This window comes from Rattus norvegicus, chromosome 1 (assembly GCF_036323735.1).
Source record: "Rattus norvegicus strain BN/NHsdMcwi chromosome 1, GRCr8, whole genome shotgun sequence".
NCBI classification, from domain to species: domain Eukaryota; kingdom Metazoa; phylum Chordata; class Mammalia; order Rodentia; family Muridae; genus Rattus; species Rattus norvegicus.
In genome coordinates, this window is record NC_086019.1 from 236,901,930 (window position 1) to 236,918,756 (window position 16,827).

The 16,827-nt window shown below is 39.1% G+C and overlaps 1 protein-coding gene across 12 annotated transcripts in view; it reads right to left on the bottom strand.

Annotated features, from left to right (window-relative positions):
• Nucleotides 1-2,590: 2,590 nt before the first annotated feature.
• Brd10 (bromodomain containing 10) overlaps nucleotides 2,591-16,827 on the bottom strand; it is a 79,895-nt gene continuing 65,658 nt past the window's right edge. For 4 of the 12 annotated variants that reach the window (XM_017590340.3, XM_006231257.5, XM_063264589.1 and 1 more), the window contains 3 exons: nucleotides 11,428-11,543; nucleotides 8,799-8,986; nucleotides 3,464-7,708 (listed from right to left, as the gene is read on the bottom strand). In XM_017590340.3, the coding sequence (XP_017445829.1) occupies nucleotides 4,128-7,708; nucleotides 8,799-8,986; nucleotides 11,428-11,543 (3,885 nt within the window). In that variant the 3' untranslated portion in view covers nucleotides 3,464-4,127. Of the gene's footprint in view, nucleotides 7,709-8,798; nucleotides 8,987-11,061; nucleotides 11,288-11,427; nucleotides 11,544-15,195; nucleotides 16,817-16,827 lie in introns of those variants that run through there. The other 8 variants (NM_001419462.1, XM_063264590.1, XM_039101405.2 and 5 more) reach the window with 8 other exon arrangements.

Below are 16,827 nucleotides of genomic sequence, written 5' to 3' on the forward strand. Positions count from 1 at the left end.
TTGCCTTAATAGCATTGTTGAGCTCAACTTGCGGTAATGCTGTCATTGAAGGAAACTTGCCCAAGAACTGCTCATGAGGTTCCTGCCAGATTGCTGCTTCTGCAGCCTAGTGGTTTCTTCAGGACTGAACTTCAGCTGGTGTCTGCCTGCTGGAAGGACTGGTCTGTAGCTGTGAGAGATAAGAGTTTTAAACTAGCTCAAAACTCAGCAACAGGACCTGACTCAGGAAGACAGATGGTTAAAAATGCACGAGGACTGGTACAGACTCACTGACCCTCCGGATGTCACCGGACGTGAGTAAATGAGTAATGGGTTCTGTTCTGCCCCTGTGATGTTTGTTCAAGCCCTCATTGTGCCGTACAGATAATGTTCCAGCCATTGTGTCCTGCAGATAGTATTCCAAGAAACTGGGCCAAAGCCTAACCAGACGTGTTTCAGACGCAGATGCCTCGTCGACTCTGACAAACATTTACTCTAAAGGACAGGAATCAAGATCTGTTCTCAGGAGAATGAGGGCTTTACCTTTCCCCTGATTTAAACCCTAGAGTCCTAAGAACAATCCTGTGACTTTGAGAGTTTCCCCTTGTACATTTTTGGTATTTCCTTTTGACATTCCCTCATCTCCTGGGGCTTGTGACTTCTTCCTTTAAAAAGCCCTTCTCCCAGCCACTCAGGGTTGACACCTCTGTCTCCTGCATGGGATACGTGTCGGCCCTGAGCTCTCTATAATAAACCTCGCCTCTGTGTATTGCATCAAGATTGTCTCTTGTGTGTCTGGGGTCCTCGACTTCCCGAGACTTGAGTAAGGGTCTCCCTTCGGGGATCTTTCAGCTGCTGGTTCGAGTCTGGTGTCTGCCTGCCTGGAGGACTGGTCTGCAGCTGCTGCCTCGTATTAGGTGTTTGCTATGGGACTGAACTGCTGCCAAAGATCAAGCTCATCCCCAAAGAACTATTGCTGAACAGGTCCACTTCCCCTGTATCCTAATAACTTTTCTCTTCCACTATCTCTGCTGAGTAGTGGGCTAAAGGAGAGGTTGAACCCTTATTAAAAGTAGGTTGCAAAAACACTTATGCCCACAGATTCTGACATGGACATTGTGATTATTGCTATGGTAAAGAGCAGGCATACTTATTTAAGAAGAAAAAAAAAAACTAGTCAAAATGGTATCAGCTAGGGTTAGATTGGTGAGGAGGTAAGGCTGACTTTAATAATTGATGAGATTACTGTACTTCAAGCTACACATGCTGAGCGTGGGAGCACTTGTAGACATCTGCCTTTCCCGATTGTAAAATGACCCCACTAGACTTCAAGACAGCTCAGATCTTCAGAGGAATCTGAAGAAGTCCTCTATACGTTCATCTTACAGCTTGATTTTAAACGCTTAGCCATTTGAGACATCTCAAATTATGGCAAAAACATCTTAAATGTGTCTAAGAACTTTGGGGGGAAAACATCATTTTTAATAAAACCTAAAGCTATTAGTGGAAAAACAGTAAAGAAAATTGAAAACACACACACACACACACACACATACACACACACACACACACACACACAAATATCATCAACACGAAAGTATGAATGAGACCACAAAGAACAGAGTCTGAAGACTGGGTCAGCCTTTTTATTTTTTTAAGACACAAAGCTTTGTGTGTCTCAGGCTGGTCTCCAACTAGTCTTTATAATGGTCTTCAACTTCTGATCCTCTTGATTCTATCTCCTCAGTGCTGGGGACTGAATTCCTCATGAATACATGCTAGGCAAGCATTCAGCCATCTCAAGTGAACCAGGCAGTCAGAAGCTACCTCGGGTTCTATTCAACAAGTGTGTGTCAGTTGCTGGGACCACAGTGACTGACATTTACATACAGTTGTGAAGCAGGGAAGTCCTTGGGCTATAAGTAACTGCAGTATTACGATTGTAGCTGCTGCGTGGCAAAGAGAGGGGACATGGAGCAACTAGAACTTATAATCAAACTTAAAAGTCAGAAAGGGAGATGATGCCTCAAACTTTCTGAGTATATCATCAGTATAAGTTGTTTGAGAAATGTGAAGATTTTAGGAATACTTGTTATCCTTTCCACTTTAATAACAACACTGTGACGTCATATCAATGGAAATGTTTAGACCTTTTTCTCTTCTATTTATGTATGTGGCTGTGTGTGTACCTGTGGAGACCAGAGGCACTGGATCTCCTGGAGCCGGCGTTATGAGCTGTTGGGTGTAGGTGCTAGAACTGAACTCAGGTTTTCTGGAGCACCAAGTGCTCTCAACCACTTAGCCATCTCTTTCTTTAAACAATGAAGAAATATCTTAAAATAGCATTTTGTGTGTATGTTGTGGAGGTCAGCGAGTGACTTTCACAGCCCCATTCTCTCCTTCCATCATGTTGGACATGGGGATTGAACTTGGGTCTTCTGGTTTGGTGGCAAGCACCCTTACTCACTGAGCTATCTCATAGGTCTAGGCCCATTTTTTTCTACTATTTTAAGTTTTAGACTAGAAAGCTGTGATGAGGCTTACTACTGTAAGCTGAATATGTATATATCAGCGTCTCAGTAAAGTAATAAAGTAATAAAGCTCCAGTAAATACAAAGCTACCTTTTATTTATGAGGCACATTCTGAAGCTCTACAAAGTCAAGCCCTGAGTCAAACCAACTGAGCCACCAATTTGCTTCCTAACAGGATTTAAGCAGTTGCTCTCTCATCCGAGTGAAAGACTAAAGAGCACTACTATTTTCTCTCGCTTTTAATTTCAAATGACAGAGAAATTCATGTTCTTAAACATAATTTTGGAAGATCAGTAATAATGAACCAAGCCCCAATGTAAACAGCAGTGTAGGTGGAGAAGGGTAACGCCAGCACTCTGTACTCCTTTGTAAGCTTTTAGAACCCAGATTAACTGTCAGACATGGCAGGACACGGCTACAACCCTGGCACACTAGGGAGGCTGAGGCAGGACCAGAGTGGGCTATATAGAAAGTTCCAGGCTTGCCAAGGGGCACAGAAAAACCTTTCAAAAGTTTTAAGAAACATGTTTTGGATGTATAGACATAAACCAAATATACTTATCTGGAAAAAAACAAAAACAAAAACCCACCCATTTCTTTTTGTCATAGAATTTGGTGGTGATTTTTTTTTTCTATTTTTTAAAAATGTCTGAAACCATGAAATTTTGAATGTAGCACTATGGAGACAGAAGGTGAAACATCAGGTTCATGCCCTGGATCTACTCCCCATGTGCCAGGTGAGTCTGGACATGCCACTCAGCTCCTAGGGTTACCGTGGAAATCAAATGAGATACAGGAAAGGAAGCTCCATCAAGCGTAAAGCCTGTGAAGCGCAGTCACTTCTAGACGTTTCCCAATTTTAACACAAAGTTTTAAAGGACTGTTTCCATTTATACGTGTATTCTTTCAATGGACAAGAACACATTTTAAAAATGGTATTCAAACAAAGAAATACAGCAACTCAGTTTATTATATGCAGATTCTTCTGCATTGTTGCTAACAGTTCACTGGTCCAAAATTACTAAAATACTTAAAAAACTATACATTATGTAAACAAAACATAAATAAGACAGTATTGTTCTTTGTACATATATTTAGTACAGATTATTAGGGATGTAAGGGATATGTACAATTTTACACTATAAACTGCATTTTCTTAATGCATAAATATATATATATATATATCCTTTTTACAGAAACAAAAATGCCACTAATGACACAGAATACTACTATATTGTAGATACACCACAACAATCCAAATTCAAGAAGAAACATACTGATATAAGTGTGAAAAGGCTAGCTTACTTAAACTAGTCAGACTTGACTCTGTTCAATTTATGTTATACAGACATGTAAATCTTGATGACATATTTTGAACAAAAAATTCTTGGAAAACATCCTCACATCAATGACTAAAATGGTATACTTTTTCCTCTCCAATAAAACGAAGCCTCGGGAAGGAAGGAAGGTACAGTAAGACACACACCCACACACGAACTGTATGTTTCCGCATAAGTATGAACAATATGTTTTCAACGGTATAATAAACAGTTAAAATTTTTATAGGAGTTAAAACAATGCCCCATTATTTAAAAACTGGCTCAGTAAGTCTAAATTCAAGATGCAGCTGTGTCAGGCTTCTCTAAACCAGATGACGGAAACGCAGGGAAGACAGGGGCAGGGTTCTGACTAGCAGTTACAACTGGAGGAAGGGATGAAGACAATGAAGGTGCCTTAGCTGCTGGAGTATTTATGGTATTTAAAATGGCTCCTTCTGGGCTAACCAATAGCTTTTTGACAGAGGTATCCAAATGAAATACTGATGTGCTACTTGGCAGTGGAGGATTACTGGGGGAAACGGCAGAAACCAAAGACGTTTTAGCTAAAAGAGCAGCTGGAGAGGCCTTAATTACCGAAGTCAATGGTGCCGGCGGTGCAGGAGGCACACATGCTTTAGCGGGTGTGTTTACAATGTGTGGAGCTGTGTGTACTGCAGAGAGAGAACTCGGACTTCCAAAAGAGTTCACAATCTTTGTAGAGTTTCTTACAGAATGCTTTAAGGGCTGTCCACTTAAAGAACTATTTGATGTTTGTATGATCTTCTGGACAGGATTATCCACTGGTGTAGCCAGTATGCTCTGGCCACTGTTAAGAAGTAAGGGAGGTCCATATTTTGGATTAGTAGCGATTAGGAGGACATGGCTACCAGCTCCAAGACCTTGCGGTGGAACAATAAACCGAGCTCCATTCATCATGATTTGAGTTCCTGGTGCCAAAGGTGTACTCGTGTTGATAACTATTTTTTGCTGAATACAAGGTTCAGTGAATGGAGCGCCTGCCAGACCAGTTATATTTGACGGTGGTGAACAAGTGTGAATGGCAGAGCCACCTGCAAGAGAATTGTTACTCAGAGTTGTTTTTACTAACGAAGGGGGCACATGCTGGTTTGGCACAGAAGGAACATTGGAAATGCTAACTATTTTACCTGGACTTGGGGAGGGGGATGAGAACTCGGCTGGAGGCTTAGTTGTGTTTGCATTTGTTGGCACTGTAGCTGTAGTCCCTGGTGACTGGAACTGGAGAGAAGTCCGAGACTGTTTTTTAGGGAGAGACACAGGATGTGTGGCTCCTGGTACTGCTGCTGACTGTGGAGCTGTGTTGATTATTTTTGGAGATGTAGTCACAGGTGGAGGCAAGGCGACAGTCACAGGGATCTGTAAAGCCGATGTCAAACATCTGGGAGACACTGCTGGTTGAGTAGTTGAAATGAGAACGGATGATGCGAGGTGTCCTGTTTTTACAGTTGATATAGCCACAGTGTTTCCGAGATTTGATGTACAAAGTCTATTTGACAAAACAGGCATAATTCTGGAAGAGGTATCATTTCCACTAACTAAAACAGGAGGTCTTGTCCCAACTGAAGCAGGGGATGAGGTCACTGAAAGGGAACTCAAAGGTACGTTTGCTGCTATTCCTGAAAATGTATTTGCAGCTCTTGCTGACTCACTAGCAGGAGGAAGGGTTTGACTCACAATATTTGAGCTTGCTGGAACCGAGTTACTGCTCGGTGAGATGGGTGAAATACAGCCCTTATTACTTTTGTCTTCAGCTTTTGGCATTACACTTTGCAATATATTAATTGATGACACAGCTGGCAGATTTCCTGGAGGATTTATAATTGCTTGACCTATGTTTAGTCCAATTTTCACATCTTTAATCTGTGACACGGCTGGTGAGGAATTTACTTTTCTCGGTGCTCCTACTGTAGAGGGGATCAGTACTATTTGGGGCTGCTCTGGATTCTTAACGTATGTTTTACTCAGTGGAGAAGGAAGTGTCTGTTTTAATGACTCTGCGACAAGAGCTGAGGATGAAGTGCCACTAGGAGCGGGAGCATTGATGAAGACGACTTTCTGGGTGGAAGCACCTGCGGATGCGGGTGCTGGAGCCACAGCAGCTGAAGGCGCACTGCCAGGAGGAGGGAGAGGAGGAGCGGATACCACACTGAGCACATCTCCATTTATTGCTGTTGTTGCTTCTGATCCTGTAACTGGGTAACTTTTTGTGATACAATCTACTTGTTGTGGTTTAGTTGATGTATGAATAACACTTGCATTACTTTGCCCAAAGTTTCCTGCTGATATGCTAATTACACTAACTGAACTATTTGTTGGTGGTGGTAGCAGTGAGCTGGAAGAAATGGAGGGCTTCAGGGGTGAAGAGGGCATGCATGGCATTTTTTCTATCATGGGACCCGCATAACCACTGCTGAAGGTTTGGCCTACTGTAGATTTGAGGTTTTTCCCCACGGGTGGATGAGAGCCACATGTAATAGACATGGATGTAGGTGCTTGGCTGAACGATGGCAGACTAGATGTAGCAGTCACTCCGGCTACTTGGGAGGAAGTAGGGCATGATGTTGATTTTGGCACAAGAAACGCCTGAAATTGAGGTGCAAAGGTGAAAACAGAACTTGAAGATAAACTGTTGGGTGAATTTTGTTCTGGATTAGTTTGTACTTTTACAACTCCAGTGTTCCCACCTCGAGTCCTAACAAGAATTGATTGTGAATCTCTTATACATACCGTTTTTAGTTCTTGCTTTGCCTCAGAAGAATCAACAGTTTGCTGTGAAAAACAGGGGAGGGAACTGCCAGGATCTGTAAATTCATTTAGTGTTGTTGCGGGCAAGAGAGGCTGAACTGTTGATGAAATGGTAGGTGAAGTGTTAGACTGGGGGAATGTGTTGGATGAAACTGTACTCTTGACTTTTCCTGCTTCACTTTGGCTAGTCTTAACTGGTGATATTAACACATTGCTCACAGAGGTCACAGGTGACAAAGGCTGTGATCTAGCACTCACATTTGACGAGAGTGTAACTGTCTTATTGAGAACTGTATCAGGCAGCTGGGTACAAACAGAGGTGACAGGAACAGACACTAAGGAACAGTTCACACTTGTCGTCTGTGGGCAAGGTGAACAATGTTCTGCGCCTTTCTGTTGAGGTGCTGCTATCTCTTTTGCAACTGCTTTTCCTTCTTTGTGCTGAATCACAAAATTCTTAGGCAGAATAAGAACTTGCTGCATGATCTTTTCTCCTGTTTTAGAATCCACCACAGGCTGCATCTGAATCTTGACAGAACTACTGTGAAGGTCTACTGGCAACCACTGGCCACAGGGTATTTTGTACACCATCTGTAAAGGTCCTTTTGTACTGGTGAGGCAGGTCAATGCTGGCTTTATGGGGCTTGTTTCCGCAGGAGATGGAGCTGGCTTTTCCACAGCAGGAACACTCCTACCTGTGGAAGGGGGCAGTTGATTTGTTAAGGTCACTTTGTTCCCAATATTCTTTGCAAGCAAAGCCTGAATAGGTTTGGTCCCTTTCTGGAGAGTAGACACTGGTACTGAATCCTTTGAGGCAAATGACTCCTGAAATGGCAGTTCTGCAGGCTTGCACTCACTTAAACAGTCGATCGGCATCTCGACATCCAAGTTCTCGGCTGATGGCTCACTTGTGCTTAGCCTCGCTCTCTTCCTTGGGGAAAGCTCTTCTGCGCTGTCGTCTGGACAACTGCTTTGTTTGGACTGTCGTTTAAGGGCTTTAGGCAGTGTCTTCACTGTATCTTTAGAAGGCAACTCTTTTTTCAACAACTTGCTTCTGGCCATAGGAAAGCCTATGTCTGATAATTTCATATCATCTGAAAATGATAAAAACAGGCATTTTGTTTCAAGAAAACAGTGATTGAGCAACACTAATTAAAAAAAAATAAAGTCACCCTGTGAGCAGGTAATTTAAGAAGTCTACTGTACAGACATTCCAAAGCTTCTACATTACTGGAGAAGGTTGACAAGCTGACTTCCGTATCCCAACTATGCTTAAGAGCAACCTATTACTGACAGCAGTTCTGGTCTAATCCTGCTGTCTATGTGTAAGTGTTAAGAAAAACTCAAGGTGGGGCTGAGGATTTAGCTCAGTGGTAGAGCGCTTACCTAGGAAGCGCAAGGCCCTGGGTTCGGTCCCCAGCTCCGAAAAAAAGAACCAAAAAAAAAAAAAAAAAAAAAAAAAAGAAAAACTCAAGGCTAAAAAGAGGTTGGATCTGGCTAGTTTTCCTTCTCTAGATAGGGAAAACTCTGTACCATAGAAGAATGGGTGCTATTTTATATTGTCTTTAGGGACTCTAAATGAAAACAAATGTTCAACCTTTCCTGTTTTTTATCCTTAAGTAATTTATAGTCATTATCTGGTCAGAAGACGTCCACTTTTACAATTTACAAAAGTCGTGAAATATGTTAAACATCACTACAAGTTTTCAATATCAACTTCTTATATAACTAAAGAATGCCACTGCTGAGTTAAAATGAGTCACATGCAATTTAATCAGTCTAGCTACCCACACTTATTGAATGATGTGTTTCCTTTGGTCTTAGGTGGCTATCAACCTTGTTTTAAAAAATCCTCACAATCTTAAGGATTTGTCAAATTCATTCACAGCAAACTCTGCCAACAGAACTTTAGGAGTAGTACAATAAAAAGATAATAAATTCCAAAGGGGTAACAGATTAGCAGTGCGGGATCTGTAGCAAGCAGTGACATACATGGAACTTAGGGTTAAGCACTGTCTCCAGAAACTCTTAAAACTTAATAACTTCCAAGAAATTGCTTACAAGGATATGGACAGTATTTCTTTAAAATATCAGACTTCCTCAATCACATTCACTGACCAGATTACCTTTGCCTTCATAACACCCAGCAAATTCTCTTTATATTTAGCAAGCTCAGATGCCCACCTGAGTCCTCGCGCTCTTTGTCCAGGCTGTCTAGAGGCTCTGCTGCATCTACGGACTTACTGAGCTCGGCTTTAGGAGCCTCTCTCTCAGGGTGCCCTTCACTTTCTTCAGTCGTCCACAGTTCTCTAGTGAACTGACCATGGTCAGGTTGTCTTCGGAAATCATCATAGTCTTTCTTCAGGCGGCTTCTGGAATAAACCAATGTAATATGGAACTTCTGGGAGTTAAATTCATTTAGCATTTTAAAGTAAATATTGAAATATTTTCAATTGTCATTAAACATTTTTTGTGTTCTAAGTGTATCTAAATGTCTATTAGTTCAGTCTTGCCAATTATCCAAGAAGACAAAACATATGATATAAGCTTAAGAAACTTAAAGGTTACATCTTTAAACTTCTGAATAAAGTTTGAACACACCACCTCTCTGAGGGCTGTGGTTAGAACTATTAAAAAAAGGCATTGAGTAACTAAAATTTTCTATTTGAAGTGAAAAATGGGCCTGAGTCACTGACCTGGGGCCCACCAAGTGGCCAACAAGTCCTGGATCTGCATGTCATGCTCAATTTGACCTGAGTTAGCAAAGAGTAACTGTGCAACAAATACCCCTGATCTATAAGGTTAGAATAGAGAAACAGCTATACAATGGTTGGACGCCATCCTCACTCTCAGCTATTGACTATCTGTAGGTCACAGAAGATAATAATTGGGAAATATTTCATATGCTCATGTCTTCAAATACCTTCATTTGTATTTATATTTTCCATCTCTTATCTATGTGAACACCCCAATTACATGTATCTTCTCTTGTTTAGTTACTACTCTATTGTTATTCCTCCATTTAATCCAAAACGAATTATTAAAACACAAAATTTTTTAATTAAAAAAACCTCCAAATGCTTTCTCTATACCCCAGTCTGTATTTCTTGGTGCTACCTCACTTCTCTACTCCATTTTATGCCAGAGACCACAAAAAAGTACTACTCTTCAGTTCTTCTCCTAATTTTCTTCTGTACCTTCTTTTCTTCAACTTACCTAGTTTCTAAGATTCCTTGGTTATCCTTTTTATCTTACCAAGCATTCTCCCAAGTTTCTTCTCAAAGTGTCCTCACTTACGAATGTTGGAATGTACACTGTTCATATAATTTCTACTAATCTCATGGCGTTAAATATAATCAATGTTGGTAACTCACAAACTTGCACTTCAAATCTAGTAATGCTCTTGAATTAATAACTCATGTTATGCCTACCTACCACCAAGTAGATGTCTAGAAAGTATATCAAACTTAACATATTTAAATCTGAACTATTCAATCCCTGTCACTTAAACTTGACTCTCCTATCTCAATTACCAGGAAATCCACGATGACAGTTGTCTAGATCAAATATTGTAGGCATGAGAATTTTTACTCATGGGTTTCTACCATATTCACTAGCTACTCCATTCACTGCTGGGACAGAATACTTGATAGAAGCTGGTAAGGAAGGGAAGGGTCCATTTGTCTCAGTCTGAGAGTACATCGCGGTAAAGAAGTTATGGCAACAGGAGCTTGAAGTGACCGGCTCTTGCACTAACCATCAGGATACAGCTGAGTGCCTCAGCTCAGCTCCCTTTCTTGTTTGTTCAGTCCACGGTCCACTCTACATTTGGGTAAGCCTTTCTACTTCAATTAACCCAATGTATAAAATTCATTACAGACATGCCTGAGGTTTGTTTCCAAGGCATTTCTATGTTTCATCAAGTTGACAATAGCGGGTATCACAGACCACATAATACAATAATGGCAGCTAGAGCACATGCTTTAAAACTTAAGGTCAGGCAGTTGTGGAGAGGCTTCATATGGATAAAGGTGCCTGCTACCTAGATCACCTGGTAGGAAGGAAAGAATCAACTTCTTACACATTGTTCCCTGACCTTCACATGTGCGCACCATGGCAAACAATTTTTTTTCAAGCCACACCCCATAACCCACCTTCACACACCCAAAAATCACTCAGTCACTCACTCAGTTAATCTATCAACCAACCAATGTAAAAACAAAACACCAAACCAAACCAAGAACACTTAAGGTTAGAGATCCAGCTCAGTGGTGTCTGCTGAGCCATGCACAACGATCTGGATTCAAGTCTCAGCACTGCACAGCAGCCAGCCCAGCAGACACAATAACAATGTCCTGTCTGTCAGTCAAAGCCTTTGGAAAGCTTTCATCTTACTCCACACAGACTCTTAAACTCCAACCTGGCTTCCTTTACCTCCATGTCTTACCTTTACCTTAGCAGTCACTTTTCTTTGGCTGCAACTGACTTTGTGCTTCCTCTATGTACCAAATACATTTCTGTATTTACAGATTGTGCACCTTCTATTGGGCTTCTCTCTAATGAATATTAGAATTTATGAGTAGTCTCCATGGTCTCAAACAAGAACTTCATATTCCCTTCATCATGCTTTTTCCTAATGCATTTATCACATTTGAATCTGTCTATTTCTTCCACTGGAAAGTAAATCACAGAGATATTTTTGTATTTGCTGAATTACAAATGAATGGAAAGAAATCTAAATGATTTTATTATATTTTCCCACAATCATAAATGGGGACTTAGAATATGTTATATACATCACAAAACTTGTTACCTGTTTCTCTGAAAAGCCTTCATTAATTTTGGTTCCCATGGTAGCAATTCATTTAAAAGACGTATCAGTGTACTATGTAATTCTTTTACAGCTTGCCTCCGGTGGTACCATCTGCCCTAAAAACATAATTTTAAGAAGTAAATTCCTTAGACTTAATCTAATAAAAATATAACAAAGTGCCAATAATTCACTCAAAATATTTCTTCCACAAAGGTTTACAAAAAGAGGAAATACTTTGTAAGAAATCTAAATATGTTTAGTGACCTTCAATTCTATACTCAAAAACCCAAACACATATTATCTAAGTAGAAAAACAAATTAAAAAATGGTGTACTTATGTTAGTTGTAAATACCTTAATAAGTCATTTACTAAATGTATGTGGTGTCTTGGGTTGAATCCCCAGCGCCAAAGTAGGCAGGGGAAAACCCTACCAACCAAATGAACAAAACAATGGAAAGGCACAAATATTTAAATACATTCATTAAATAAATTTGGTTCATGTTGGAAAGTTTTAACTTCTAAGAGGAGAGACTTCTTAACAAAATTTCTTAGGAATTGTTACAGTTATTTTAGTAGTTTCTAGCATAGAAAAGTAACTAAAACAGTTAACTGTTGTTTTTTATACATGTTGAGATGTCTCTGTGTGTGCATGTACAGGAGGATGCAGAAACTGGAGACCATTAGGACAGAAGTCCACCTGCTTCTATAGCAAGCATTGGTATAGACGTTACCACGGAGTTACCTTCCTAAGTCCAGTCAACTAGTTTTTAAAGTCTATAAAACTACACTAAAATTAATCATTACTGTTGTCCCTCATATTTGCTAGGTAATTTCTGTCTCCCCCCTCTTTCCCTCCCTCCCTCCCCCCTCTCTTTCCATCTATGTACACTGTATTTTTGTATACTATATCTATGTCCATCCACATCTGCTTGATTCTGATGTGTAGTGTACAACTGCAGCAAAGACTGGGTGTGGTAGTGCATGACTTTAATCCTGCACTGGAGAGGAAGAAGCAATTAGATCTCTATGAGTTTGAGGCCAGCCAGGGCTACATAGAAACACAGTGAGACCCTGGCTCAAGTAAAGAACAAAACAAAACAAGGAAATAACCAGCATTGAATACACTCATATGATATAGTTTATAAAAAACTTAAGTGAAGAGATAATTTATCAACAAACATAGAATCATCTGATCATTACAAAACAACACATTTAAGCACAGTACTTAACTATTAATGTACCATATAATTCATATATATTATTTCTAATGAGAGACACATATTATAGATCACATTTAACACATCTAAAATCAGACTTTATTCGATAATCAACTGTTGAGTTAATATGCACATATACAGAAGAGTAAGGCCACTATCTATAGCAAAGGGATATTCTAAACTTATACACCGAGTTGCCAATTTTTTATATACACACACATGTACATACACAAAACCTTCACTATTTACAATAACAATTCTGTAATTTTATAACATAGTCATTAATATTACAGATTGACCAGAAGGTTTCAATACTTTGAAGAAATACAGTATGTGTTTACAAAAACACAAACAGCTAAATTTCTTCCAAGGATTTTGAATATTTAAAAAAATTTTTTAATTGGTTATTTATTTACATTTCAAATGTTGTCCCCCTTTCTGGCTTCCCCTCCACACATCCCCCATCCCATGCCCCAACTCCCCTGCCTCTACGAGACTGCCCAACCTAGGGATCCATCCCATCTGCAGACAGCAAACCCAGACACTATTGCTGATGCCAAAAGTGCTTGCTGACAGGAGCCTGGTATAGCTGTCCTGAGAGGCTCTGCCAGTGCCTGACCAATACAGATGCAGATGCTCACAGCCAACCATCGGACTGAGGTTTTTGAATCTTAAAGGGTTTATTAGAAAAGTAAGAAGAGGCAGAGTTATATGCTGTAGATACACCAAATGTGAACCTTATGCTAACTCATGTCTAAAAATGATTTATTTTATGTGCATATGTGTAATGCACGTGAGGCCAAAGAGGGAGCTGGACCTTTCTGGAATTGAGTTGTAGGTGCTTGTGCACCTATAAATACAGGTGATAAATAAATACAGGTCTTCTGCAAGAACAACAAATATTATTAACTGAGGTCAGTTAATATGGAATTTCCTACAACACAATGATTCTTGACCTTCTTAATGCTGTGACCCCTTAATTCTGCTTTTCATGTTGTGGTGACCCACACCATAAAATTATTTTGTTACTATTTCCTAACTGTAATTTTGCTAGTTATAAACCATAATATAAATATTTGATATGCAGATGGTCTTTGTAACTCCTGTGAAAGGATCATTTGACCTCCAAAGGAGTCATGACCTACAGATTGAGAATCACTACTATAACTAAAGAGTTCTGTTTTCTTTTCAATTATATTCTAAGAAAAGTCCAAGTCAGACCCAAGTAAGCAGTATTATACCTTAAAATCAAATTTTTCTCAAAAGAATTGGTGAAATAATAAAATAAAACTATTAAACAGAATAAGAAATAGTATTCGTCTAGGGCAACCACACTTCTTGGCTTTGAGACAGGATCTCACTATGCTAACCTTCTGACTTATTATGTAGCTCAGGCTAGTCGGAAAGTTGTGAGCTTTCTGGCTCAGCTTCCCAAGTGTTGAAACTACAGAAACTGAGATGTATACTCAGCAACTTCTTAGTAGAAAATTGAAACGGGGAAAGAAAAAACCAAAAATTTCCTTAAACTTAAGGAAGCAAGTTAAAGATGAAAGTAGGAAGAATATTCTCTCTGTGGTAGAATTCATTATTAAAAGGATTAAAAAACTTAAGAGAACTAGTGGGGATCACGAGGAAAAAAGGAAACGTGTGGAGCCAACCTGGCTGGCGCAGTTGCTGTCTGGATTAGCACAGTGCTTACAGGGTGGGAAATGTAGATTACATAAGTTAGGTCTATTCAGACGAGGAACAGGAAGGGTAGACTATGTATCTGGAAATCTTTATAGCAAGACACTGCTGTAGTGGTGTCTGTGTTAAACTACTAAATTAATTTCTGTACTTTATGAGTTTAAAAATGAATGAGAAGATTTTGTATTTAATTTTGATTAATTTTAAATTAACATCTAGAAAATATACTACTGAACTAAAAAACTACAAGGAAGGGAAGTTAAATGCTTAATCAGAGAACAGATTTATAACTTTCATATAACTCCCTTACCCATTAACCTGTTCTGAAATACCTATGGTCTTCTATCATAGAAGATTAATAAAATGTTTAAGGCTATAAAAATATGTCTCCAGTGAAAGGAAACTTACACACTGCCATGGGAATGCGAATCTATACTCTTTAGGTGATTAAAAGAGCAGAATCATGGCAAGCATTGGCATTTAAGGAAGTTTTCACTCAACTACTCAGGTGGGAGAGAACTCGAAGCTTCATGTGTCCTCTGGTTAAAACATGATGCTTACAATCCAAATGCAATTAAAATAATAACGTTTTGTGCCCCACACCACAGGTGCTAGAGACTGAGTTCTGAGCCTTGTGCTTTCATTCTACTACCGAGCCTCAGTGCCAACACTGCTGCTGTTTTCTGAGTGGTGACTTCGCATTTACAGTGTACAGTGGACTATTACAAAAAGCATAAACATTCATTTGTACAAGCAATTCGTAAACAATCAACTCTACCTATGATCCAATGCAAACGATCCACTTCAAATCAAACAGACAATTATGTTTAAACTAAGTAAATAACCACAAGCCAGAAATAGCTGTTACTGATTAATAACTTTATTGATGAGAAAAAACCAAATTGGATATTTCTTCTAAGATGGATTTATTAAAACTTAAAGGGCATGCCTTTCTAGAAGAAAGCTGTCTAAAGTCACCTTGGGAAATACTTGTAAAATGAAACTGGCTTCAGACTTAAGTTTTGCATCTTACAAACGTTAAAATCCACTCTCTTTGACATCATGCTGTTTCTCCTGGTCCCTGCAAAGTCAATTCCTAAATAAGTATAAATAGATTATATTGTGTAGACACCTTTGCAAAAAAGTCCAATAGTAATTAAAATAGGAACATATTTTAAAACTGAATTCAAAACAGAGGAAATATCAGCTACTGTGGTGGCACAGCCTGTACTCCTAGTCCTCAAGGTGGCGGCAAGAGGACTGCTGCAAGTTTGACATCAGCCTGGGCTACACAGTGTGTTTCAAAAGAAAAGAAAAATAGAGGACTCCCCTACCTTTATTAATGTAAATTTTATGGATTTTGTTTTAAAGAAAGACAAAGTTTTCATGTGTATTGATTACAGAACTAAAAGTAAAACTATTAAACAGAAGGATCAATAGATTGGATTGGTATTTGGGGAACTACTCAGGTGCTACAGTGCTAGAGCATTGCTAAAAATGTATTTAGTGTACTATTTAATATGCCATGTATACAATCTGATTACTAACTTTAAAACAAGTGAACAAAGGGAAACTTAAACATTTTTAAAAAGATTTATTTTTATTTATATGAGTACACTGCAGCTGTCTTCAGACACACAGCAGAAGAGTACATGGGATACCTTTACAAATGGTTGTGAACCACCATGTGGTTGCTGGGGAATTGAACTCAGGACCTCTGGAAAAGCAGTCAGAGCTCTTAACCGTTGAGTCATCTCTCCAGCCCTACACTTTTTTTTTTTTTAACCATCAGAATCCTGTCCATTTTCAGGGATTAAACAAGTTTAACAATATATTCAAATGCATTATATAAATTTAGTACTATTAATATTTATTAAAGGTTACTTTAATAAAAACAGAATAGTACTTTTTAAAAGGTTTACTTATTTATTTTATATATATATGAGTACACTGTAGCTGTCCTCAGACACACCAGAAGAGGGCATTGGATCACATCACAGATGGTTGTGAGCCACCATGTGGTTACTGGGAATTGAACTCAGGACCTCTGGAAGAACAGCCAGTGCTCTTACCAGTTGAGCCATTTCTCCAGTCCAAGTAATTTTTAAAAAAAGTTGTATTAATCATATTTTATATGTGTTTTGTCTGCATGTATATCTGTGCACTATGTGAGTACGTCATATTCAAGGAGGTCAGAAGATGGCATTGTGTCTCCTGGAATTAGTTAAGGTGGTATGGAATACCATGTTGATGCTGGGACTTGAACCTAGTCCCTCTGCAAGAACAACTGCTCTTAACCACTGAGCCATCTTTCCAGACCAAGAATAGATTTTTTTTTAATGAATAGATTATAAAACTTAATATGAACAATAAATTCCGAGCTTTCAACAGAAAAACAACATCTAACAGTCTAAATTTGCAGCTTACCTTTCCTTGCTTCTCATCCAATGTCCACAGCATCTGCAGATTGCCAGCTCCCTTTGTTCTAGATTAAAA